This window comes from Olea europaea, unplaced genomic scaffold (assembly GCF_002742605.1).
Source record: "Olea europaea var. sylvestris unplaced genomic scaffold, O_europaea_v1 scaffold996, whole genome shotgun sequence".
Lineage (NCBI taxonomy): Eukaryota > Viridiplantae > Streptophyta > Magnoliopsida > Lamiales > Oleaceae > Olea > Olea europaea.
In genome coordinates, this window is record NW_019268474.1 from 166005 (window position 1) to 191447 (window position 25443).

The window sequence follows — 25443 nt, forward strand, 5'->3', positions numbered from 1 at the left end:
ATTATTTGAGAGAAAAGTTTCCTTTACACACAAAAATTTGCCTCTCACGTGCCCACACCCCTCCTATATTGAAAAGGAGTATCATTTTATTTTACAAGCCATTTTTCAAATTTACTTGATATCAAATGAGGTAAGAATTGTGCAAGTGATAAATTCTTATTTTCTTCATATTTTATGGATTTTGGAATGAAATACGTTAAGGTTTTCGGGTCGATTTTTATGTTAAATCCTATGGGATGGACCATTTGATCAAATATGTAAATCCTACAGGATATAGGAATTTTTATGAAATTTCTTGAACTATTAGATGTTGCGATCAGTTTGCTTTAAATCTAAGAAATATCGGTATGCCATGTCACTTTATATTTATTTCATGTTAATAAGAATATACACGTTTATCTTACTGGGCGTTTTTCCAAAAATACTCACTCCTACTAAATTTTCATATTAGAACGGGTCGTGTGGACGCGTGACAGATTGACCGATTGATGCTTATGGGGTCGCCAAGTAAAAGTTTTAGAAATGATTATTGCCAATTTCAATTTCAAGAATAATTTTATTTTATTTTTAATTCCGTACATGTTATTTCAATAGTTTTGATATTTAAGTTATTTAACATGTTAAATTGACAATTTAGCCATTGTTTAAACCCCATTTTTCAATAAAAATACATTTTTCAATAGTGATTTGATATAATTTCAACCACACATTCTTCAATAAAATAATATTATACGCAAATCAAAAAATTTTCCTTATTTTTTGACCACACATTTTCCATCAATACACTATTCAAAAATTCATTTTCTTCACAAAAATGGGGCTCAAACAAGGGCTTAATTTGGAATATTTTAAGCTAGATAAAATTCAAAATTTTATTTTGAATTGTTGAATTCACATTATTGATTTATTGATCAAATACCAAAATTTATACATTAGTGTTAAATTCCGCTTAAACTATAAAAGAAAGATTTTGGTAACACTTCAAATACTAAAAAAAAAAAAAAGTGTTAAATTTCGATTAATATATTTCGACGAATTTATTTTGATTCATCGCTATTTATATATGATGCAATACATCATGTGCAAAAGTATTGTAAACAACTTTTTATGTTCTTTTTTAATTCTATTTTTCTTCATAATGACATAATTCTTTGAGTATCTCATTTTTCAACATATCAATTATCCAAACTTTGTTAAATATATATATTTACTAAAAGTATATGCTTCATAAATGAACCATCTTTGCTATTTGCTTCATTTTTGCTTGGAGATTTTTTGTATTAGAATCATATATCATCACCCTTCGAGTGTGCCATAAACATATCAAATATAATATTGATTAATTGTCTTCCAGGATGTCAATTCAATTTGAAGCAATTAAAATTGGTATGTGAGAAATTATTGATCTCTCAGGTCAATAAATTTATCTAAATAAATTATCTTTTGAACTTTTAGTTCGAATTATCTTTTACGAGAATTTATATAATGATGCATTTTTTTCAGCTTCTTAATTTCTCTTTTCAATGCTGAGAGGATTGTCCAATCAAATTGACAATGTTTTTTCAGTGTTATAAAATATCACTTATTTGGGACAAGGGTTCAAACTATACATTTATTCTCAACATTATTTTACTTTCCATCTCGGTGCAATTTGGCGAATTAATTGTACATATATTGCATTATCAAATAAATATATGAAAAAATTAGGCTCTGACCATAAACCAATTATAATATGGAGAACTATGATATTGGCATGATACGAAATAACATTCCCTAAATGAAAAATGAGAAGTATTTTGTTCTCAATTAAATTAATTGAAGACATTTAACAAATAGTATTAAACTATTTATCGACATCTCAACTTAGACTTATTGAAAAGATGAGATTTAGAATCACTGGCATTAACAAAAAACTATCTTGATTGTATACTGTCAAAATTAAGCTCACAATTAAAAATTTAAACAATAATTTCGCAAATTTCACGTTGCGAATACCATGCAATCATCTAGTATATGTATCAAATGTATTAAATACAAGTAATATTTAGATGTTCAAAGTGGAGGATGATGTGATTCCATTTGTCACTCTGATTAATTTAAAAAAAATATGGGGAATTCGGTTCATATTTGAGCTAGTGATGATTAATGAAAAATCACATGAAATAAAACAGACACCATATACGATTTTATTGGATTGAAGAATCTTCTGGTTCTTCATTAAATATCCATTTAAATTTTTATTTCGCATCATTACTTATTCAATGATGGTCCAATCGATCATGCAAAACAACAAAATCAAATTGAACTTCTAGTTCAATATAAGATATAATTCAATTATTAAATTTCAAAAAATATGTTTAAACATTATATACTTGTATAATGTTCAATCAAGTAGATAAATTAATCAACGTCAATATGAAATAAGTTATATGTTTTCATTTAGGGATAAACATAAATTCAAAATGATATATTTTTCGAAACATGTGTCATTTCAAAAGTACATTGTCTTTTATTATTCATTCTTCAAGAATAATATGTCAATATTTTCTTGGAATATTGAAAATTATAATTCATACTATTCAAGAGCAGTAAATTAATATTATTTTTAAATATTAATTATATTGAAAAAAATTCGTTTAAGATTTAAAACCCAATATTGAGTTGTTTATTTTGTGTTTCTTTAGGAACACATTGAGATATATTTATTATTCGGAATGTGTGTTGCTTCAGGAGTAATAAAATACTTGTAATAGATGAATTTACGATTAATATTTTTCAAAAATATTAATTATAATATTGGACTACTTCAAAAGCAATAACATGATAAATTATCAATTTAAAATTTATAAATAACCTCTAAAAATATTTAATTAAATTAAAGACAAAGAAATATTGAATAATAATCTGTAAATCAATAAACATCATGGATGCGGTTAATTATGCCCTTGTTTGAGCCCCATTTTAGTGGGAAAAATGAATTTTTCAATAATGTATTGATGAAAAATGTGTGATTAAAAAATAATGAAAATTTTTGAATTTACGTGTAATATTATTTTATTGAAAAATGTGTAGTTGAAATGATATCAAAACACCGTAAAAGAATTCAATTTTTTTTTTCCAAAAAATGGGGATCAAGGGTAATATTTGACGTTATGAGGGTAGAATATTTAATTATTATATCATTCTTGTAAATCAAAGAAATATGCCTACAACGCATTAACCAAAGGTTGAACCCCAACCTTAAGGGCCCCCACCGATCCTGTCTTGGGGCTATCGTGGAAGAGGTAAATCGTAGGATGTGCCTCCCAGGAACCAGGGTGGAGAGCACATGGATAGGTCAAGGCTGTTAACCCATGTGATAACTCCCGCTTGCAACAAAGTCAATTCCACCTTGCGAGGAATCAAACTCTGCACATTGCCGTGCTGAGCCCTATTCGTCCTCCCCTTTGTCACTGAAAGATATGCCCTGAGGGCGCATTAACCAAATCTTATGCAAAGTGCACATAAGAGATAGACATGTGTACAGTGTGCTGTAACCATTCATTAAATAATTAAATAATGGAGCTCGTCGATGAAACCGATGAATCTACCTTCTCTTAAAAGAGGCGATCTCAGATCACTGTTCATTTGTGTAGTCCTCGTTTTTACACTGTAACCCTTTAATTACTGTTCACAAATATCTCTTGTTCAAAATTGGCTTTTGCTCTCTATCTTTTACACTGTAACCCTTTAATTAGTGTTTATTAACTGGTTCCACAAATATCTCTTGTTCAAAATTGGCTTTTGCTCTCTGTCTCCCCCCGCCCCCCTCGGCTTTTGGACGAGCTCCTCTTTAGACCAAACCCCAAGAGGGGGGCTTTTGCACAGATGCAATCCATTTTCTTCTTCTTCTTCTTTTTTATTTTATTTTTAGTGTTGAGCTTGCAAATGGGAATTTTACATTAGTTTAGTTAAAACAAGGGGATAAAGTTCTAGCAATTTTCGAACGAATTGGAAGGAAGTTCAATGGCCTTTAGTGAAGTATGAGGCTGCGGCATTCTTTATCCAGTCGATTTTCTTCTTCTTCTTCTTCTTCGTCTTCGTCTTTTTTCCTACCTTTACATTAAAAGAGAGGATGCCCAGATCACTATTCATCTTGAGGCAAAGGTTTCACATTTAATTGGTTCTTCTATTATTTATTTAAACTTAAGAAGAGTCTCAGTAAGGACCATTATTGTAGGTAGCTTTTGGTTCATGAACCGTAACTTCATTCGTCCATTTCCTTTATGGAGAAGATTTGGATTATGATGGTGTGATTGAGGGTGGAGAGTAAAGCATTGTTCCATGGTCGTTGGAGTTGGGTGGAGGCTCCGATAAAATCGAAAATCTGTCACAAAATATATATTCCCTTTTTTACCTTTTTATTTTTTCCTGAACAATTCGAATTTTCTGCATGCAAAAAAGTGGAATTATGTTCACTGCAGTTCTTTGTTTTAGAATTTCAAGAATTGGAGTTGGTTGATAGCTTCACGCTAAGATAAAGAAGTTTAATACTCGTTTTTTAGCCATAAGTTCTCTTGTACACTCACGTCGTCTCTATATGTATATGTAAGTATTAATTTTGTTTATGAACACTAATTGAGTCATTTGTTCTTCATACTAGGTAATCAGTTGAAAAACAATGAAACTGATTTTGATTTAGAAAAGTGGAATATATCAATATTGATTCTCTGGTAGGGCATTTATAACTTTTGAGAGATTGATCACTTTCATTTTTGAATATGATTTTATTTGTAGCATTGGAACTTAGTAATTGTTTCTTGGAAACATAAAATTAATGTTCGTTCCTCCTTGACTTCATATTCCCCTCCCAAAAAATTTAAAATAAAATAAAAATGAAACAAGAGTCTGAAATCAGAGATGGTGAACCGAAATCATCTCTTGGGAAGCTGCAAGGGCAGATTAAGTTGATATTAACACTTAATAATAATAATAATAATAATAAAAGATTAAGATGGTATTAACAATAATTGGAATTCATGTAAATAATTTTTGTTCTCCAGATTCATCCGCTGTGTTTACTTTATTTTTGGCGTTTTGGGGAATTTCCCTATTGCTCTTTTTAATTTCCAGAGAAAGCTCAGCTCGGAGGAGTCCTGCTTCAATACCTGTTGCTGTTCTTGATCTTCAAGACGGTTCCACTTCAAAACGAGAAAATTTTCATTTCTTTCTTTTGTTTCTTGTTTACTTTAGATAAATTATTAATGGGTTAGCATTTTTTTACTTATTCTAATTCATTTTTGTTCCTTTTGAAATGAATGATGATGGATCGAAAGTGAGAAAAAGAAGATTGAACTTTCTTGTGCAGTAAAAATTAAATCATCACAATTGCTTGCTGCCTCTAAAGAGTTACAAAATCATCGCAGGTCTTATGGGGGATGCTTTCGAAAAAGTATGGAAGGGTGTTATTACAACTCCGTGTAATAGTCGACAACATTGATGTGCTTGTTGTATACATGATTGTTATCGCTACATCTTCGATTGAATTGAGTTGTCTATTCATTTTTCTCCTATAATGTTGTTAATCCATATTGATCCATGAGGCTTTTATTGATTGTAAACTATGTCAACTGAAGGTGATGTGCCTTCTGAAATTACTTTTAAGTGGAATTCATGATGTTGGTGTTCTTGAAGCTTCGTTTCGACAACATTGGTTGAAAGAAAGAGTTTTTGTTTTTCTCTTCACTAGCCTGGATGTGTTTGCACCATTTCCCAGCTGAAAACAAATTGGCGAGTTCCTTTTAATTTGAAAAATATATGGAAGTTAATATTTGGATGTCTTGATTATTAAGTTTGGTACACTTAATGAATGTTAAATCTTGTTACCATTTAATAAGCAGAATCTATAATTTGATTGGTTGAAGTTGTTTGAGACGCTTACTAAACATGTAATAAGGAATTCGTTATCCAAGTTGGTGAAGTTGACAGGCCTAAAACTACTGAAGTTGGACCTCAAGGGGGAAACATAATAACCAACTTGATACTAGGTATGATTGACCTCAAAACTCCATAGGTTTTTTTAAAGTCGTTTAGTCTGTAATGTGTCATCGCTACTAAAATGTACTTAATTAATAATGCTTACTCAGTTTGAAGCACGAAGCTTTTATACTTCTAGCAAAATAGGATGCCAGTGGAAATCTTTTCAGTAAGCATACTCTTTGTGCTTTTCTTCATTAAGAGAACTAGATTAGGCATCCTAGCCTGTAAGTCACCATTTGTCTGTTTCTTGTCCTAGAATACTCTTAAGATGGAAATTAATACCCCTCAACATAAATTCAGACTCAGCTTCATCAATCCTTTCAGCACTCCATTCAGTTGATTGTTATGCGACTAAATTCTTAATAACTCCAAGAGACCACAAGTTTTGTTTTTGTCTTATAAATGAGGTCCTCTTTAGGTTTATGCAAGACATGCCCCAACGAAGCGGTCCTTTTCTTAATTTTTACTTTACCAGTTTGCTTGTAATCTCGCTTTTTATTTATTCGACCACATACTCATCTTGACATCCTCATTTTTCGTAACATTTTTCTTCTGGTCACTTACAACCCCACTCTCAATAAAATTTCCTTGTACTCTGTTTTTGATTCTATATATTTTCTTAAGAACACATGGTGAATACAGTTCTGTTTCTTGGATATTGTCAAAAACATGATGTGAATTTATTAAGAAATAGGAAAGAAGTGATAAATTAATTTTCTCCGCAATAAAGATTATGTCCAAATCCTCTATGATAGTTGAAAGGTTTAGTGATGTTTATAAATGCTAGAATTATCATTTTGCTGTTATTTTGAAAAACTTGTTTGAAACATATGTATCTACAATTTTTATGTAAGTACTAATAGTTTAGCCAAAAATGAGTACATCGATGGATATTTGACATGTGTGCACGTACATTTGAAACACTTCTCAGCAATTTGGGCCTTTGCAGTCATGTGTGATAACTCTGTAAACACTACATTTGTGAAGTTTGTATACTCACTACACTGTTCTCTGCATCAAACACTACTGTCATTACTTACGTTTTTGGAAAGGGTTATAGGAATCTGGACCAGGGCTTGTAGCAGCTTTGTTGATTGCCATTTCGCCTGGTTACATCTCAAGGTCAGTTGCAAGTTTATAATTGCATTGTTGCTCAATTTCTATTTATTTGTCAAGGCTGTGAACACTGGTTAACTTGCTTAGGCTGTGGCCTCAGCTTCTGGGTACTTCTATATGGTTTCAGCATGAGGTGGTTATGTTTTCATAATTAATTTGATCCCACCATATGTAATGGTTCTGTCGATTAACTGGGAGATACTTAATGAGATTGTATGTAGCTTATAATTGCACTTATATCTTTCAGGATGTGCAGTCTGGATAACATATGGCTACAATGGAAGTGTTTTTCTTAAGGCAGTTAACACTTTCTTGGTACCCCTGTCTCCTAAGAAAATCCTTTCCCCCTCTGTAGGCTAGACAGCACGCATGTTAAATTTGGTAAATCCTTCTTTTATTTTGTGCAGTAGAATCTGAGAAAAGTTTGCCTTTTAGTTTCTACGGCAGTTAAAGCTAAATTCTCTTCTGGAAAGCAAGCTACGGAAGTTTGATCACAATTTAGATTAAATTGCATGTCTATTGTGTTGTGGAAACGGAAATTTGAATTCTGTGTGCTGGGGCAACAATAATCCATTACATTCTTTTATCTAAAGAAGCATCACCCTTAAGACACAAGCGTTTGAAATCATATAAGGTTCATAACATAGAGGTTGATCTTATGATTTTTTCCTCATGTCATCTGACTCTCAAAGAAGTTTCTAAAATTGAAATTTTCGATTTTCTATTCACTCATGATTTGGCCTGGTTGACCCGATCATGATATTTTGCTAGATGTGACTTTGTTTGGCAGAACAAATTTTGCAGTAGAATGTTTTGGTTTTATGTTTGAATTGTGCTCAAGTTCTGTGTTTCGAATTCACATGTACAAGATGCTTGTAATAATTTCGCTGTTCAAAATGGAGCAGTCTACTAAACTCACAGCCTATAACTATTTTCTCTTTCTTTCTCAAACCTAGGTCCTCCAAATGTATTGCTCTATATATTTTATTTGTGGTCAGTGCTTATTGACACTGCAATTGTCCCAAATCTGTGGACAGTCCGGAGACAACTGTATTTTTCTTTCCAATTAAGCAATACTTAATTCAGAGGCCTCGGAAGTCAATTGCAAAGAAATCAGGTGATGTCTATGTTCCTCCTGGTTTTTTTATCCCAGCTTTTGACAGAGACATTCTCTGGGAATTTCAGCTTAAGAACACCTTCACTAATTTAATAATGTATTCCTGTGCGGGATACGGAGATCTCTTCACAATACTTAACTCAGAATGCTAAATTTGAAAATTCTTTCTATGAAATCTTACTTCACCTCTTATTGGCACTTCAAATTATTTTATCTATGTTTCATTCCATGTTAACTTCCCTATACGGAATGTTTTCAAAGACAGTTTAATGCAACACCATGTAGCACTTCCTCCTAATGCTATGGGAAATATTAGCTACATTAGCCCACCTGGCCAATACTCTTTGAAGATTTGTCTTCTGAACTCCATTTTTATGGTAATCTGGAACTTTCATAATTTAGTTAATGGGATGTATCCCATCATATAATGAAATAACTACTAATAGGATGATGGGATGTATCCCATCATAGCTGCTGATCTTACTTGGTTATCATATATCATTGGTAAGTTAGTAGTTGCCTAGGTGGATAGAGATTAGTTTTGACAAGAGCTTGAATGTGAAAAAATTGTGAGAATTTGAAAGCTTTGTTGCCCACGATGATTTAGACATTATATTAACACCCTGTTTGGCCCCCATTACGGGGAAAATTTAATGTATAGAATAGTGTTTTTTGAAAAATGAGTGGTTGAAAAAGAAAGAAAAATTTTCGATTTACGTGTAATATTATTTTATAGAAGATTGTGTGGTTGAAAATAGGAGAGAGAAAAATAGAATGTAATGTAATGTAATTTAATGAAAATCAAACAAGGGCTAAGAATATATCTCTTAAAAACTTATGAAAACTTATTTGCCTATCATGTCTTGTGAGCAGGGGCGGAGTCGGGATTTTAGTTCAGTGCGGACAAATTTTTTTCGACATCGAATGTCGAGGTTTTGGTCATCGATGTAATGATGCTAAAAAAATAAAATAATAGTACGATAATACTAAAAACGACATAATTTAAATATTTCACTTGTTCCTTGCGAGTTTTAATACTCTGTGCGAACCGGAACTGCGACGCTGCAATAGGGACGAATTCTCTCACTCACAGACAAAGGATTGGATTGATTCAAATGAATGAATGGGTTTGGGTCAATTTAATTTTGAGGGAATGGGTTTAATAGGGTTTCTCTCTCTGAGCTGGATATTGAATATTGGAAAAAGACTATGGATATTCACTACTATTGATATCTGAAACTTTAGAAGTGGGTTTAAAAAAAAAAATAAAAAATTAGAAGTGGGTTTTAAAACAAAACCTCAAAAAAAAATAAAAATAAGTAAATAAAATAAAATAAAATAAAAATTAATTAATTAATTAATTCTGCCCAAAAGTCCAGTGCGGACATGCATTGGCTCCGCCCATGCTTGTGAGGAAGAAACTGTGGGCAACCAGGAGAAGAAACAACGAAAAGGGAGTAAGCAAAAGAAGCTGCAGTTGCTTACAATGGCAAGCCTCGAACACTTCAAGTCGTAATTATGTAGATATGAAATTGTGCTCATATCCAACTAACCATGTTGTATATATCTGCTTTTGTCTCATAGAACATACTTAGAAATTCTTAAATATCTCCTGATTCATTTGCTTTTGTATTAAAAATTCTCTTACAATAGTGTGTTTGTGCTAAGCTGGGCCAGATAAATTACAGGTGCACAATGCTGCTGCTATGGCTAGATTACTTAATGCAACAGTTGTTCTTCCGAAATTCGTCTACAGCACTATTTGGATAAATAGTAAGTGAAATACTTCATTTTTCACAAAATGGGGGCTTTAGATTTATATATAACATTTTTTTTTTTTCATTTGTTGTGTACTCTTAATTCTTCACATGAAATTCAAATACATTTCTTTTACATTTCTAAAGTAACCGTCTATATGTTATTGAAGTTATACAAGTGCATACACTGTCAAGATTGCTTATGGTCAATATGATGTCAATAGATTACTTAATCTCATCCTCTATTCTAATTAATTTAGATGTAATTACACTAAATTTTATTTGAGTTTTCCTTTTAGGTTTCAATTAGTATTTCCAAACGACCTGACTCTTCTAATCATTTTTTCCGCAGTGTATCTATTATTGTACTTTGAAAGATAAAAAGTAAAGATAAGACGAGTGGTACTTTTCTTCTTTCTTCATACTCTTCTCATGCTTCATTATTTACTTTATGGAAAAATCGTGTGAAAATTAAACTCATCATTTAACTTGCTGCCCTCATTCCACACACACATCTTCCATATAATAATATAATGTTGGGTTTCAAACTTGCTTCTAAATGCAGCCTTTATTTTTCTTTTGTTTTCCTTGCAAGACTTTAATAAGTATTCTAGATGATTATTTTGATAGCTATTATTAAAAATAAATGACAGACTCAAGTTAAAACTATCACAATTTAAGCCGCGAAGATACATACTTGGCAGTGTTAATTTTGGTTCAACACTTATCACATAAGTCATACCTACAAATTACGATGGTTGAATTCAATGCATCATGGAAAGAATTACTTGTATTGTTCATAATGATCTTTGACCATAAAGCCATTTGTTGACCTTGCTCTTTGAACTCATTAGTCACACCCTTGTTAGAAATGGACCTGCAAGCTCAATTGCTAAACCAATTGTAAAGGGAAGAATGCTGCTACTAATTTAGTATTATTTGTCAAATTCATCAAGAAAGAAATAGAAGAGTCCAGTATATGGTTTTGTTGTATTTCGTTCATCAACTTATTACTCAATCGAAACTGCATTTTGCTTTGTAATTTCTCTTTATTTAGTCAAAGTTGTTTTCTCATTAAAGTATTCATATGGAGGGAGAGAGAATAGCTAGATTTATCTGATATATTTTTCATGTTAGCATTCTACGATCACCTAGAAAATTGAATGTCTGAAATGAACATTACTCTGAAATGAACATTACTAAAATCATCATTATATTCTAAAAAAAGGGATGTAACACTATGGAGGAATAACTTATTGGTTTTCCAAGCCGTCGACCACATTATTAAGTCAGCTGCAAAATTAAATTATATGTCGACAGGTCAGATATCATTGCCTATTGTTTTCTAAGGTCCAAATGGTGCTACTATTGGTGTTGGGGCTCAACATTCCCAGGTCTGAGTTTCATTTCGTTCGGCATTATTTTCATAACAATATAGAACATGTCAATCTTTAATTTCAGCTTCGTCTATCTGTCTATGGTTTTATATATGGTTTTATATCTTGCTATTTTGAACCAGTTGAACTTTTATACATCCGTTTACTTATTGCAAATTCATTAATTCGGAGATGGGTGGTTGAAAATCAACTCAAACAAACATTTGTTCAAAATGTAATTCATGAGAATTCAACACAATTAATACACTAACATTACCTTCAAAATAATCCAACACGTGGATGGCACGGGCAAATAACTAGTCTTAAAAAGAAGGTTGAATCTCAACATTAAGGGTCCCTACTGTCCGGTCTTTAGAGTTTTGTGAGGGAGGTAAATCGCAGGATGTATCCCAACAGGTTAGAGAACAAGAGCTGCCCGTACACTATGCTTACAAGGAGTTCAATTTTATGTCTTAGAAATCGAACCTTCACACTGCGACTGTCAACAAGGTGTTAGATAACCTCATTTCTGTTCTTTGCACCATTGGATTATGCTTCGGGGGTGAAATCAATGAATCTTATCATGATGGAGTGCTAACCAATGAGCACAAAAGTCAGAAACCATTCGCCCAATAATGGGACTTCAGACATTTACAACAGCTCCACGTTCCCAGCAAACATAGAATTGAATCAGATTTTCTATACAAATGTCAATTTCCACAAAGTAGTCATCCGTTCGGAAGTGGAGAACTGGAGACGGCCAGTAGGTTTCCTCTTCCCATTTCCGTAACCTCAAAACTTAATTTCAAACGAAAACCATGGAAGAAGAAGAGGCGGTAACTCCATTGTCACCAAATTAATCTTGATGTAGGTGACAGAAGATGATGCTTATAAAAATTGTTACATTCTAATTAATTCATTTTAATTTTAAGATAATTGTACTGAGAACGTGTTATAAATGAGAGAGAAAAAAGAGAATAAAAGAGAGAAGCTAATAAACTTGTGTGTGTATTATTAAGAATTAATGTGTCCAAAATAAGAGTTACAATTGAAATGAAATAGATTTTCTAAATTAGATAAAATTTATCTATGTATCGTAATAATACTAAATGATTATCAATAATTATTTCATTATTTTCCAACAACTTAAAATTTGTTACCAATTTTAAAATATTATTTGACCCTGCTTAGCATTATAAATTTTGCCTAAAATTTGTTTTTAACTACCACCCCTATCATCTCAACTAGCAATGCACCCTTATTCAACCTCTACAGCCAACATCGAAGGTACTTACTATACTTTCGAATAGGACAATAAATGCAATAAAGAGCTCAACTGAATATTGGATCTTAAAAAATAAGATAAATAAATAAACCATACATATTTGATAAATAAAGAAACTCTTAAGAGTTTATAATTAAATATGACCAAGTTTAAAAAACAAAAAATGTAAATAAACTTCAAGACTTTTGATTCTTTGTATTTTTACTTCACTTAACTAACTTTTGTTATTTCACTCAATTGTTGCCCAGATTCTTTAGCTTCTTCACATTTACATCACGCGTAAATTGTATGAATGATCACTGAAGTTTTTACGAAACTTTAAGTTGGTCTTTACTCATTTAGCCAAGGTTTTTTTTTTTTTTTGGTAAAAAATTAAATTTTTATGTGTAAATTTTTTTTTCCACGTGGCAGCCCGATTTGAAATTTCATAACCCGATATTGGATCCAATCCTGGATCCGTCCCTGCATTTAGCCACCTAAGTGATTTAACATTTTATCATTAGTCATCAAATTTCATCATTAAAATTAATTAGCGTTACACAAAGGTCACTTTATTGGTGGAAATAATGTCCAATGAAACATGGAACTAATTAAATGTTGACGTGTACCAACAAAATTCACTAAGGAAGACTTGTGAATTATATTAAATTTTAGTGCATTCCATTGCAAGGTGAAGTAATTTAAGAATAAGCTTTCGCATGCATTTCAACGACCTATGTAGTTAAGAATCACTTTAAAAGTTATAGGGTCAAATTGGGACCAAAATATTATAGATACAGTTTAGAACATGGCATAATGATGTCAACCCGAAAAAACCCCAAGCTAGTTCGGCTCGATAGAACCGAGCCCTATTTCGGGGCATCGGTTCAAACCCTTGCTAGCCCGTGTGGCTCTTGGCTTGTAACTAGTCGAGCCTGAAAAATAAATAAGAAGAACGAAATTGTTGATTTTACAGCATTTCCCTCATAGCTTTTTTTCACAACTTCCTCACAAATGTGGGGGCTATGATTATTTTAAACGTGGACTCCACCCCTCGCATGTGTGTGTGCTTGAACCTTGTTGTGAAAAATGTTGTATACATAGCATGATTCTAAGAAAAAATTATAAAAACTCAAAAAAATAAAAAATTGGCTGCTAGCTACACAAGGCAATAGCTTTTATGACTGCCTTTTAAGGTGGCACAAAAAGACAGCTATAAAAGTCGTGATGCCTTAAAATATAAAAGGTTGAACCCCAATTTTAAGGGTCCCCCACCGTCCTTGTCCTGGAGCATCGTGAGGGAGGTAAATCGCAGATTATGCGTACGATAGCTAGTTAAGGCAGATTAACTAGATAGTACACGTTGCCTTAAAAGGCTGTTATAAAAGCTGCCTTAACAAACAAGCTATTTAAGGCAGCTTAACAAGATAGTACATACTACCAAGACAATACACATTGCCTTGAAAGACTGTTATAAAAGCTGTCTTAACAAGAAAGCTATTTAAGGCAACTTAACAAAATAGTACATACTACCATAAAAAAGCTGCCTTAACAAGACAGCTAGTCACGACAACTTAACAAGAAAATACATGTTGGCATGTTGCCTAGAAAAATTGTTATAAAAGTTACCTAAATAAGGAAGATACTCTTAGATAGCTAAAAGCTACCTTAACAAGGCAGCTACTTAAGACAGCTTTACAAGATAGTACAGACTGCCATAATAAAGTTGGCCTAACAAGATAGCTAGTTAAGGCAACTTAACAAGACAATACATGTCGCCTTAAAAAATTGTTATAAAAGTTACCTTGATAAGGCTGCTTTTAGTTATCTAAGAGTATTTTTAAAAAACTCTCTATTTTTAAAGAACATATTCTACCACTTGGAGAACAATTGGAGAACAACTATAAATTTAGAGTGTTAAAATTTCGAAATTCTCCAACGAACTCTTTATATTTAATACTTAATTTTATTACTCCTAAAAAATATTTATTATTTTTCTCCATCTTTTATTTTTAACTACTTTTCTCTAAATTATTTTATCATTTTTTTATATTAAAAATTAAAACACTTTGAATGCATTTAATTATAAAGAATGGGGATGACTCTCCAGATTTGGAGAGCCAAACCCATTCTCTAAATTAAAATATTAATATAAATAGTTTTGTGAAACATAATTTTAAGAATTGACTCTTTAAAATAGAGAGTATTTATCTTTAAAGAGTCTTTTAGAAATATTCTAAAAGGTAGCTATATAATTTTAAAAAAAAGGAAAAAATAAAGAGTGACTCGAGTTCTAGGGCTTGAGCTGAATCTTGGATTTAGCCTAGAATTTTTGGCCGAGCAGAAGTTAGGCTTAGCTCGGACCAAAAAAAGCCCAAACCATGAGTCAAGCTCAAGTTTCGAATTTCGGCTCATGAGCCCGCTCGACTTAGCTAGTTAACATCCCTAGGACGTGATGACAATTATTTTTGGTGATTCTAGTAAATCAGCAAAAAGATGGCTTGGGTACAAAGTTATAGATAAAATTCCAAGTGATATGGTCTATATTGGATCTCGAGGACTGCACGAGAAGCAGATCTTTGGGTAGGTCCAGCACATGGATAGCACGAGCACAGTTCATCCTTAATGTTCAACCTTTTTATCACATTGAATTCTATAAAATCCTTTATCGCTCAGTATCAACTAAAAAATGTGCCTTGATCATTATTCATTTGAGACCCTGCTGTTAATGATAAATTCCACATTGAACAAGGATAAAAGTATTAACCAACCTATTAGAGTTTTTAGATTATTCTCTCAATAAATTTGACTTTTAAGATGGAGTTTTAAGTTCGAATATGATATTAGATTTTATTAACTTCAATGAGCAATACGTTGTGACTAAAACTTCAAAAAGGTACATGAATTTTAAGATTAACGTTTTCAAACGAATTACCATCTTGTATAGACATAATAACCGATGAATTTCATATCGAATGGGAATATCAGCATATGATAATATGTATTACTCTTTTTAATAAGATTGATCTATTAAAGTGAGAATCCAAAATCTTAATACATACAAAACAGGGACACCCCATCTTCAGTTGAGGCTCCACATCTAGATCAAATACGACAAGAATCTCAAGTGGATCACGTTCTAGATCGGCACAATTGCATTGCTTTTCAATTATGAAGATAATTATGAGCATCGGTTTCCTGTTGAACCGTTCGCGGCCAAACCCACCATAGGGCCGCGGGGGTGGGGGGTGGGCGTGAGGGCATTAGAACGGGTATATATAGCAAGCCAATGCCCAAGTACTTCTACGAAATTCAAGCAAAATGGAGAACAATCTACAGAGCTTCTGCATGCTCAAGCTCACATTTGGAACCAAATTTTCAACTTCATAAACTCCATGTCTCTCAAGTGTGCGATTCAACTAGGCATACCAGATATTATCCATAAACATGGCAAACCAATGACACTGCCCGAACTAGTCGATGCCCTCCCCATCGACAAAGCAAAATCTCAATGTGTCTCCCGCCTAATGCGAATTTTAACCCATTCAAGGTTCTTCATTGATGCCAAAATCTTCGAGAACGAAGAAAATATGGGATATTGGCTTACATCAGCTTCTCGTCTCCTCTTAAAAGACGAGCCACTGAGCGTGACACCATTTTTACTGGCCATGCTTGATCCGATTTTGACAGAGCCATGGCATCATCTGAGTGAGTGGTTTGAAAGTGATCAGAATCCTACGGCATTTGATACTAAACATGGGAGGATGTTCTGGGAGTATGCTGGGCGTGAGCCAAGGTTGAATAGCTTCTTCAACGAAGCCATGGCTAGTGATGCCCGGTTGGTGACGAGTGTGCTCATTAGAGATTGTAAACATGTATTTGAAGGTTTGAATTCAATTGTAGATGTGGGAGGCGGAACAGGAACTTTGTCCAAGAATATTGCTGATGCATTTCCAAACTTGAAATGCACTGTGCTTGATCTCCCACATGTTGTTGCCGGCTTGGAAGGGACTAAGAACCTGAGCTATCTTGGGGGTGACATGTTTGAGTCAATTCCTTCTGCAGATGCAATCTTACTCAAGGTATTACAATGTCTTCCTCTTTTCCTTGCCCTTTTCATGTGATATTGATTTTGAAATTCATATTACAAAACCTTCTTTTATCAAACGAGTCACTAGATCGCTCTATCATTTTCATTATTCATAATAACAGAAGTATTCAGGGTCACCCTTAACATTTTTAATTGAACTCGAGGTTCAATTTAGATTTTCACTTCAGTTTGATGGTTAACTAGAATGAATGAAGTGACCAATTTTAGCATGGATGCCTTTGAACTTGTAATCCTAAACCGTACTAACACTATGCATGTGTTGCATTAATTGTTCATCATTGTTGAAATTTGAAGCATCTCAATAATGTTCTACCTACCATCTCAATAATTAATTCAATGAGATGTTGATTAGATAAGGAAAAATGTGAAGGCATGACACACATGCACAAGTACATCAATAAGTTGCTGTCATATATAAAAGTTTTACTATAAGCAATGACCTAAAACAGGGTCATCAAAAGTGATTTGAATGTAAAAAATAATAAAATAATTTTTACAAGAAAATTAAACTACTGCTCTTTTGATTTTGTTAAAAATAAGAATTAGTATCAAATAATTACATAAGGATAACGATGAAGTAAGGTATGACACTCACAATCACATTAAAAATTGGGTTGTCAGAAGTATTACTATAAACAATGACCTAAAATGTGGTCATCGAAAGTAACTTTTACAAGTAAATTAAACTATTCTTCTGCTTGATTTTGTTAAACATATATTTTAGTGTAGCTTGATAGAAGATGATAAATGTATAATTGATAAATTGACAAAAAAATTATGGATCTTATAAAATGTAAAATAGAAATAAACTTATAGAGAAAAATAAATTTTAAAAATGAGGATCAAATATTATTTAATCAAGAAATAGAAGTAAATGATTCGAGAAAGATTCCACAACCATGTTACTATTCTATTGCTTGATTCTAATTTTGCACATTGACTCATAACATTTCATTTCTTTTTCACCATACATCTCCCAAAAAAAAAAAAAAAAAAAATGAAAATTCACTTTTCGCAAAACACATTCTCAAAAAATCTCCACCTATTATAGCTAATCTTGGGGTGCCATATTTCATATCCAGTCCCTATTTTATTTAGTTAAATAAGATGATTAAATCTAAATTAAAGTCAACAATTAATTTTAACAACATATTTTATAGAATTTACAACTTTTCAACCGTTATATATTTCATTAACTTTTATTAAAATCTACTAAATATATGATTTTTATCTAATTCAAATAGGGGCTCAATTTCTTAGAAAACAATGTACTAGTCTTGTTCAATCTTTGGAGTCGTTTTGTCTATTATTTATTACATGAACTCAGATTCTAATGCTTATAGTACTGGTACATTTGAATAGTGGATATTGCATGATTGGAGCGATGAAGAGTGTGTAAAAATATTGAAAACATGCAAAGAAGCTATTCAAAGCACGGATAAAGAAGGAAAAATCATCATTATTGACATGATCATAGACAACCAGAAAGAAGACAACAAGGCAATCGAAACACAACTCCACTTCGATATGTTGATGATGGCCCTTCTTACTGGGAGAGAACGAAATGAGAAAGAATTCGCAACAATCTTCTATGATGCTGGCTTTACTCGCTACAAAATAATCCCTATATTGGGATTGAGGTCTGTTATTGAGGTTTATCCTTAATTAGCTCATTATGTCGAATAAAAGCTGCTTCTGAGCAAAATTTCGTCTTCAATTTGTGCTATTTCTGTATTCATCCACAACGATATTTTGTATCTGTGCTATCATTCTATTTTTGTAATAAATTACACAAAATGTTTCGTCTTTGGTAATATAGAGAATAAAGATTCTTTCTTATTCATTAGGTCCGATCTTATTTATTTTGTAAACTCTGGTACAACCACTAGCAATATAAGTATTAAATGAACATCACAAGAAGCATTACTCTTGTCTATGTTAAAGGATAAAATTTCATATCGAATAAAGATGAAAATATAAAAAAATTTATAAAGAATTGAGTTGCTCATCTTAACAAGGTCGACCTTTAAAGATGGAACCCGAAATCTTAATATGGTATCAGAGCCTATTAATCTCCAACGAGCGATTTGATCCGATTAAGACTTAATAAATGAGCATACAGATTCCGAGATTGGTCTGTTCAAAGGAGCTACCATCTTGCGGGAGCATGTTAAGGGATAAAATCTCACATCGAATAAAGATGAAAACATAGACCAATTTATAAAGATGTTAAGGGATAAAATCTCACATCGAATAAAGATGAAAATATAGACCAATTTATAAAGAATTTGATTACTTCTCTTAATGAGATCGGTCTTTTAAGATGGAACTTTAAGTTTTAACAGTATATAGATCAATATGTCATACTTACACATAGCCAGATTCCACATGCATGTAGCAAATTAATTTTAACGTATAATATTGAAACTCGTGATAACTTTGTATATGATCGCTCTTTGCGTAGGTGGTGTGCTAATTTTTAATATGGTGAATCAAATGAATAACACGTATACTCATTTGACAAAAGAATTCAAACTATCGTTCATTTTAAGACCAAATAATGAAATATATAAGAAATAATCTAGTAAACACTGGCTAACATCAGAATATTAATTTATATGTGAATAAGATTATGATGAGTCATATTATTTGAATTAAATTTTTTATTTATCAAGGATTGATGTATCATGTCATAACTCATACATACTCTAATAGTTAATTGTTGAAAAAATAGGATTTAATTCTTTGTGTATTTACAAGAATAACATAATTTTGTTGGAATAATAAACATATAGATGTTTTCAGAATTATCCTTGAAAGATGCTTTGCAAAAGATTATTTTACATTTTCTTCTTGATTCCACCTTTAAGATTCGGTGTTCTTAGAGAACCAATAACTATTCTGGTTCACGTGCATGTGTGGGCACAAACAAAATTAAAATTGAACCTCAATATATGTGTCAATTTATAATATGGATATAAAAGGACTCTTGCTTCTAGTTCTAATCCAAGTCAACTTCTTTTCACGTGTGATTGATCCATGTGCTACACGTAACACGTCTCCGTCCAAATAATTAATTTCACTGCAATGAATAATAAATTAAAACGTTTATAGTTTATTTTTATTCCTTTTTGAAGCCATCGAAGGGATTTGGACCCTATAAACTAAGTTTCAATAAAATAATCTTGATTCAATTAACTATTGATCAATGATTAATCGAGATAAATTCTACATACTTTTGCCCTATAGGCTGTTTTGCACTCCACGGATCTTCTGAAAGTTATTTGGGTCAAACTAATAATGGCTTTTGGGCTTGGTACCCAATCTTTTGCTTTCTTATGAAATTCCTTGAGCTATTGGATGTCACGGCTAGTTTGCTTTAAATTCAAGAAATGTTGGTATGCCATATCATTTTATATGTATATCATGTTAATAAGAATATGCACGTTTTTCTTATTGGGTGTTTTTCGAAAAATACTTAGTCTTACTAAATTTTCATATTAGAACGGATTGTGTGAACGTGTGGGAGATTGACCGAGTGATACTTATGGGGTCGCCAACTAAAAGTTTTAGAAATGATTACTGTCAATTTCTATTTCAGGAATAATTTTATTTTATGTTCAATTCCGTGCATGTTATTTTAGTAGTTTTGATATTTAAGTTAATTAACATGTTAAATTGGTAATTTAATTCGTAATATCTTAAGCTAGATAAAATTCAAATTTTTATTTTGAATTGTTGAATTCACATTATTGATTTATCGATCAAATACCAAAATTTATACATTAGTGTTAAATTTTGCTTTAACTATAAAAGAAAGATTTTGAAAACACTTCAAATCCTAAAAAAATCGACGAATTTATTTTGATTCATCGCTATTCATATATGATGCAATATATCATGTGCAAGTGTTGTGAACACCTTTTTATGTTCTTTTTTTAATTCTGTCTTTTTCTTCATAATGACATAATTCTTTGAGTATCTCATTTTTCAACATATCAGTTACCTGAACCTCTTTTAGGATTTTATAATTTGTTAAATATATATATTTTCTAAAAGTATATGCTTCATAAATGAACCATCTTTACTAATTACTTCATTTTCGCTTGGAGATTTTTGTATTAGAATCATATATCATCACCCTTCAAGTGTGCTATAAACATATCAAATATAATATTTATTAATTGTCTCCCAGGACGTTAATTCAATTTGAAGCAATTAAAATTGGTGTGTGAGATATTATAGATCTCTCAGGTCATTAAATGTATCTAAATAAATTATCTTTCGAATTTCTAGTTCGAATTATCTTTTACGAGAATTTATATAATGATGTATTTGTGCATTTTTTTCAGCTTCTTAATTTCTTTTTTCGATGCTGAGAGGAATGTTCAATCAAATTTCTCTTTTTAATAAGATTGATCTATTAAAGTGAAAATCCAAAATCTTAATACATACAAAACAGGGACACCCCATGTTCAGTTGAGGCTCCACATTAAGATCAAACACGACAAGAATCTCAAGTGGATCACGTTCTAGATCGGCACAATTGCATTGCTTTTCAATTATGAAGATAATTATGAGCATCGGTTTCCTGTTGAACCGTTCGCGGCCAAACCCACCATAGGGCCGCGGGGGTGGGGGGTGGGCGTGAGGGCATTAGAACGGGTATATATAGCAAGCCAATGCCCAAGTACTTCTACGAAATTCAAGCAAAATGGAGAACAATCTACAGAGCTTCTGCATGCTCAAGCTCACATTTGGAACCAAATTTTCAACTTCATAAACTCCATGTCTCTCAAGTGTGCGATTCAACTAGGCATACCAGATATTATCCATAAACATGGCAAACCAATGACACTGCCCGAACTAGTCGATGCCCTCCCCATCGACAAAGCAAAATCTCAATGTGTCTCCTGCCTAATGCGAATTTTAACCCATTCAAGGTTCTTCATTGATGCCAAAATCTCCGAGAACGAAGAAAATATGGGATATTGGCTTACATCAGCTTCTCGTCTCCTCTTAAAAGACGAGCCACTGAGCGTGACACCATTTTTACTGGCCATGCTTGATCCGATTTTGACAGAGCCATGGCATCATCTGAGTGAGTGGTTTGAAAGTGATCAGAATCCTACGGCATTTGATACTAAACATGGGAGGATGTTCTGGGAGTATGCTGGGCATGAGCCAAGGTTGAACAGCTTCTTCAACGAAGCCATGGCTAGTGATGCCCGGTTGGTGACTAGCGTGCTCATTAGAGATTGTAAACATGTATTTGAAGGTTTGAATTCAATTGTAGATGTGGGAGGTGGAACAGGAACTTTGTCCAAGAATATTGCTGATGCATTTCCAAACTTGAAATGCACTGTGCTTGATCTCCCACATGTTGTTGCCGGCTTGGAAGGGACTAAGAACCTGAGCTATCTTGGGGGTGACATGTTTGAGTCGATTCCTTCTGCAGATGCAATCTTACTCAAGGTATTACTACGTCTTCCTCTTTTCCTTGCCCTTTTCATGTGATATTGATTTTGAAATTCATATTACAAAACCTTCTTTTATCAAACGAGTCACCAGATCGCTCTATCCTTTTCATTATTCATAATAACAGAAGTATTCAGTGTCACCCTTAATATTTTTAATTGAACTCGAGGTTCAAGTTAGATTTCCACTTCAGTTTGATGGTTAACTAGAATGAAGTGACCAATTTTAGCGTGGATGCCTTTGAACTTGTATTCCTAAACTGTACTAACCCTACGCATGTGTTGCATTAATTTTTCCTCATTGTTGAAATTTGAAGTATCTCAATAATGTTCTACCTACCATCACAATAATTGATTCAATGAGATGTTTGATTAGATAAGGAAAAATGTGAAGGCATGACACACATGCACAAGTACATCAATAAGTTGCTGTCATACATAAAAGTATTACTATAAACAATGAGGGTCACCAAAAGTGATTTGAATGTAAAAAATAATATAATAACTTTTACAAGAAAATTAAACTACTGCTCTTTTGATTTTGTTAAAAATAAGAATTTAGTATCAAATAATTAGATAAGGATAACGATGAAGTAAGGTATGACACACTCAATCACATTAAAAATTGGGTTGTCAAAAGTATTACTATAAACAATGATCTAAAATGTTGTCATCGAAAGTAACTTTTACAAGTAAATTAAACTATCCTTTTGCTTGATTTTGTTAAACATATATTTTAGTGTAGCTTGATAGATGATAAATGTATAATTGAAAAATTGATTAAAAAATTATGCTTCTTATAAAATGTAAAATAGAAATAAACTTATGGAGAAAAATAAATTTGAAAAATGAGGATCAAATATTATTTAATCAAGAAATAGAAGTAATAATTCTCGAACTCAAAGCGAGAAAGATTCCACAATCACGTTACTATTCTATTGCTTGATTATAATTTTGCACGTTGACTCATAACGTTTCATTTCTTTTCCACCATACATCTCCAAAAAAATAAAAAATAAAAAATCACTTTTCACAAAACACATTCTCAAAAAATCTCCACCTATTATAGCTAATCTTGGGGTGCCATATTTCATATCCGTGCCTATTTAATTTAGTTAAATAAGATGATTAAATCTAAATTAAAGTTAACAATTAATTTTAACAACATATTTTATAGAATTTAGAACTTTTCAACCGTTATATATTTCATTAACTTTTATTAAAATCTACTAAAGATATGATTTTCATCTAATTCAAATAGGGGCTCAATTTCTTAGAAAACAATGTACTAGTCTTGTTCAATCTTTGGAGTAGTTTAGTCTATTATTTATTACAAGAACTCAGATTCTAATGCTTGTAGTACTGGTACATTTGAATAGTGGATATTGCATGATTGGAGCGATGAAGAGTGTGTAAAAATACTGAAAACATGCAAAGAAGCAATTCAAAGCACTCATAAAGAAGGAAAAATCATAATTATTGACATGATCATAGACAACCAGAAAGAAGACAACGAGGCAATTGAAACACAACTCCAATTCGATATGTTGATGATGGCTATTGTTACTGGGAGAGAACGAAATGAGAAAGAATGGGCAACAATCTTCTATGATGCTGGCTTTACTAACTACAAAATAATCCCTATACTCGGATTGAGGTCTGTTATTGAGGTTTATCCTTAATTAGTTCATTATGTCGAATAAAAGCTGCTTCTAAACAGAATTTTGTCTTCAATTTGTGCTATTTCTGTATTCATCTACAACTATATTTTATATCTATGCCATCATTCTATTTTTCTAATAAATTACACAAAATGTTTCGTCTTTGGTATTAGAGAGAATAAAGATTCTTATTCATTAGGTCCGATCTTATTTATTTTGTAAACTCTGGTACAACCACTAGCAACATAAGTATATTAAATATTGAACATCACAAGAATCATTACTCTTGTATATAGATCAATATGTCGTGCTTATACATAGCCAGATTCGAACATGCATGTAGCAAATTAACTTTAGTGTATAATATTGAATCGAAACTCATGATAACTTTGTTTATGATCGCTCTTTGCATAGGTGGTGTGCTAATTTTTAATATGATGAATCAAATGAATACCACGTATACTCATTTTACAAAAGAATTCAATATATCATTCATTTTAAGACCAAATAATTAAATAAATAAGAAATGATCAAGTAAATACTGGCTAAGCATCAGAATATTAATTTATAGGTGATTAAGATTATGATGAGTCATATTATTTGAATTAAATTTTTTATTTATCAAGAATTGATGTGTCATGTCATACATACTCTAATAGTTAATTGTTGAAAAATATAGGATTTAATTCTTTGTGTATTTACAAGAATATCATAATTTTGTTAGAATAATACACATATAGATGTTTTCGGAATTATCCTTGTAACATGCTTTACAAAAGATTATTTTACATTGTTCTTCTTGATTCCACCTTTAACATTCGGTGTTCTTAGAGAACCAAAAACTATTGTGGTTCACGTGTGTGGGCACAAACAAAATTAAATTAATTGAACCTCAATATATGTGGCAATTTATAACATGGATATAAAAGGCCTCTTGCTTCTAGTTCTAATCCAAGTCAATTCCTTTTCATATATGATTGATACATGTGCTACACATGGCACATCTCCGTCCAAATAATTAATTTCACTACAATGAATAATAAATTAAAACGTTTGTAATTTATTTTTATTCCTTTTTTGAAGCCATTGAAGGGATTTGGACCCTATAAACTAAGTTTCAATAAAATAATCTTGATTCAATTAACTATTGATCAATGATCAATCGAGATAAATTCTACATGCTTTTGCCCTATAGGCTCTTCTGCGTTCCACAGATCTTCTGAAAGTTATTTGGGTCAAACTAATAATGACTTTTGGACTTGGTATCCAATCTTTTGCTTTCTTAGGTTAGACCAAATGACGTCTGAATTATAATACTAATTACATTTATATGAGCTGACATAGGCAGGAACGTGCAGAATAATGAATTAATATGAGATCGAAGTCTTGTTGATTTTACACGAATATTACTACACAATGATCTTTTAATTTCTATTGATTCTTAAGATTACAAAAAATAATCTGCAACAAAGCTCATTGATCACAATTAGATCAAAATTTTATTACATTTCTTGGGATAGATCAAATGACGTCTGAATTATAATAC

General features: G+C 31.8%; 2 protein-coding genes and 1 long non-coding RNA gene across 14 annotated transcripts; all 3 read left to right on the plus strand.

Moving 5' to 3' along the window:
• Nucleotides 1-3718: 3718 nt before the first annotated feature.
• On the plus strand, nucleotides 3719-11696 carry LOC111392927. 12 transcript variants are annotated; one of them, XR_002702359.1, is made up of 5 exons: nucleotides 3719-6026; nucleotides 7079-7140; nucleotides 7382-7515; nucleotides 8091-8251; nucleotides 9940-10144. It is a non-coding gene; the product is annotated as an uncharacterized LOC111392927 (long non-coding RNA). The 12 variants fall into 12 exon arrangements; XR_002702358.1 differs by having other exon boundaries at nucleotides 7071-7140; nucleotides 7382-8251; XR_002702362.1 differs by lacking the exon at nucleotides 7382-7515.
• A 3407-nt stretch (nucleotides 11697-15103) lies between these two features.
• Nucleotides 15104-18573, plus strand: LOC111392923 (trans-resveratrol di-O-methyltransferase-like). Its single transcript, XM_023018336.1, has 3 exons — nucleotides 15104-15179; nucleotides 15826-16730; nucleotides 18122-18573. Exons 1-3 carry the CDS (start codon nucleotides 15104-15106, stop codon nucleotides 18422-18424), a joined length of 1284 nt encoding a protein of 427 aa, XP_022874104.1. The 3' UTR covers nucleotides 18425-18573.
• Nucleotides 18574-19730: 1157 nt separating this feature from the next.
• On the plus strand, nucleotides 19731-24061 carry LOC111392924 (trans-resveratrol di-O-methyltransferase-like). Its single transcript, XM_023018337.1, has 3 exons — nucleotides 19731-19809; nucleotides 21330-22234; nucleotides 23616-24061. The coding sequence occupies exons 1-3, from the start codon at nucleotides 19731-19733 to the stop codon at nucleotides 23916-23918; spliced, it is 1287 nt and encodes a 428-aa protein (XP_022874105.1). The 3' UTR covers nucleotides 23919-24061.
• The last annotated feature ends 1382 nt before the right edge of the window (nucleotides 24062-25443 follow it).

Coding starts and splice junctions, on each gene's coding strand:
- LOC111392924 (XM_023018337.1), top strand. CDS start 19,731: ATGGATATAAAAGGACTCTTGCTTCTAGTTCTAATCCAAGTCAACTTC. Junction 19,810..21,329: donor GATTGATCCATGTGCTACAC/GTAACACGTCTC, acceptor TCAATTATGAAG/ATAATTATGAGCATCGGTTT. Junction 22,235..23,615: donor CAGATGCAATCTTACTCAAG/GTATTACTACGT, acceptor ACATTTGAATAG/TGGATATTGCATGATTGGAG.
- LOC111392923 (XM_023018336.1), top strand. CDS start 15,104: ATGACAATTATTTTTGGTGATTCTAGTAAATCAGCAAAAAGATGGCTT. Junction 15,180..15,825: donor AGTTATAGATAAAATTCCAA/GTGATATGGTCT, acceptor TCAATTATGAAG/ATAATTATGAGCATCGGTTT. Junction 16,731..18,121: donor CAGATGCAATCTTACTCAAG/GTATTACAATGT, acceptor ACATTTGAATAG/TGGATATTGCATGATTGGAG.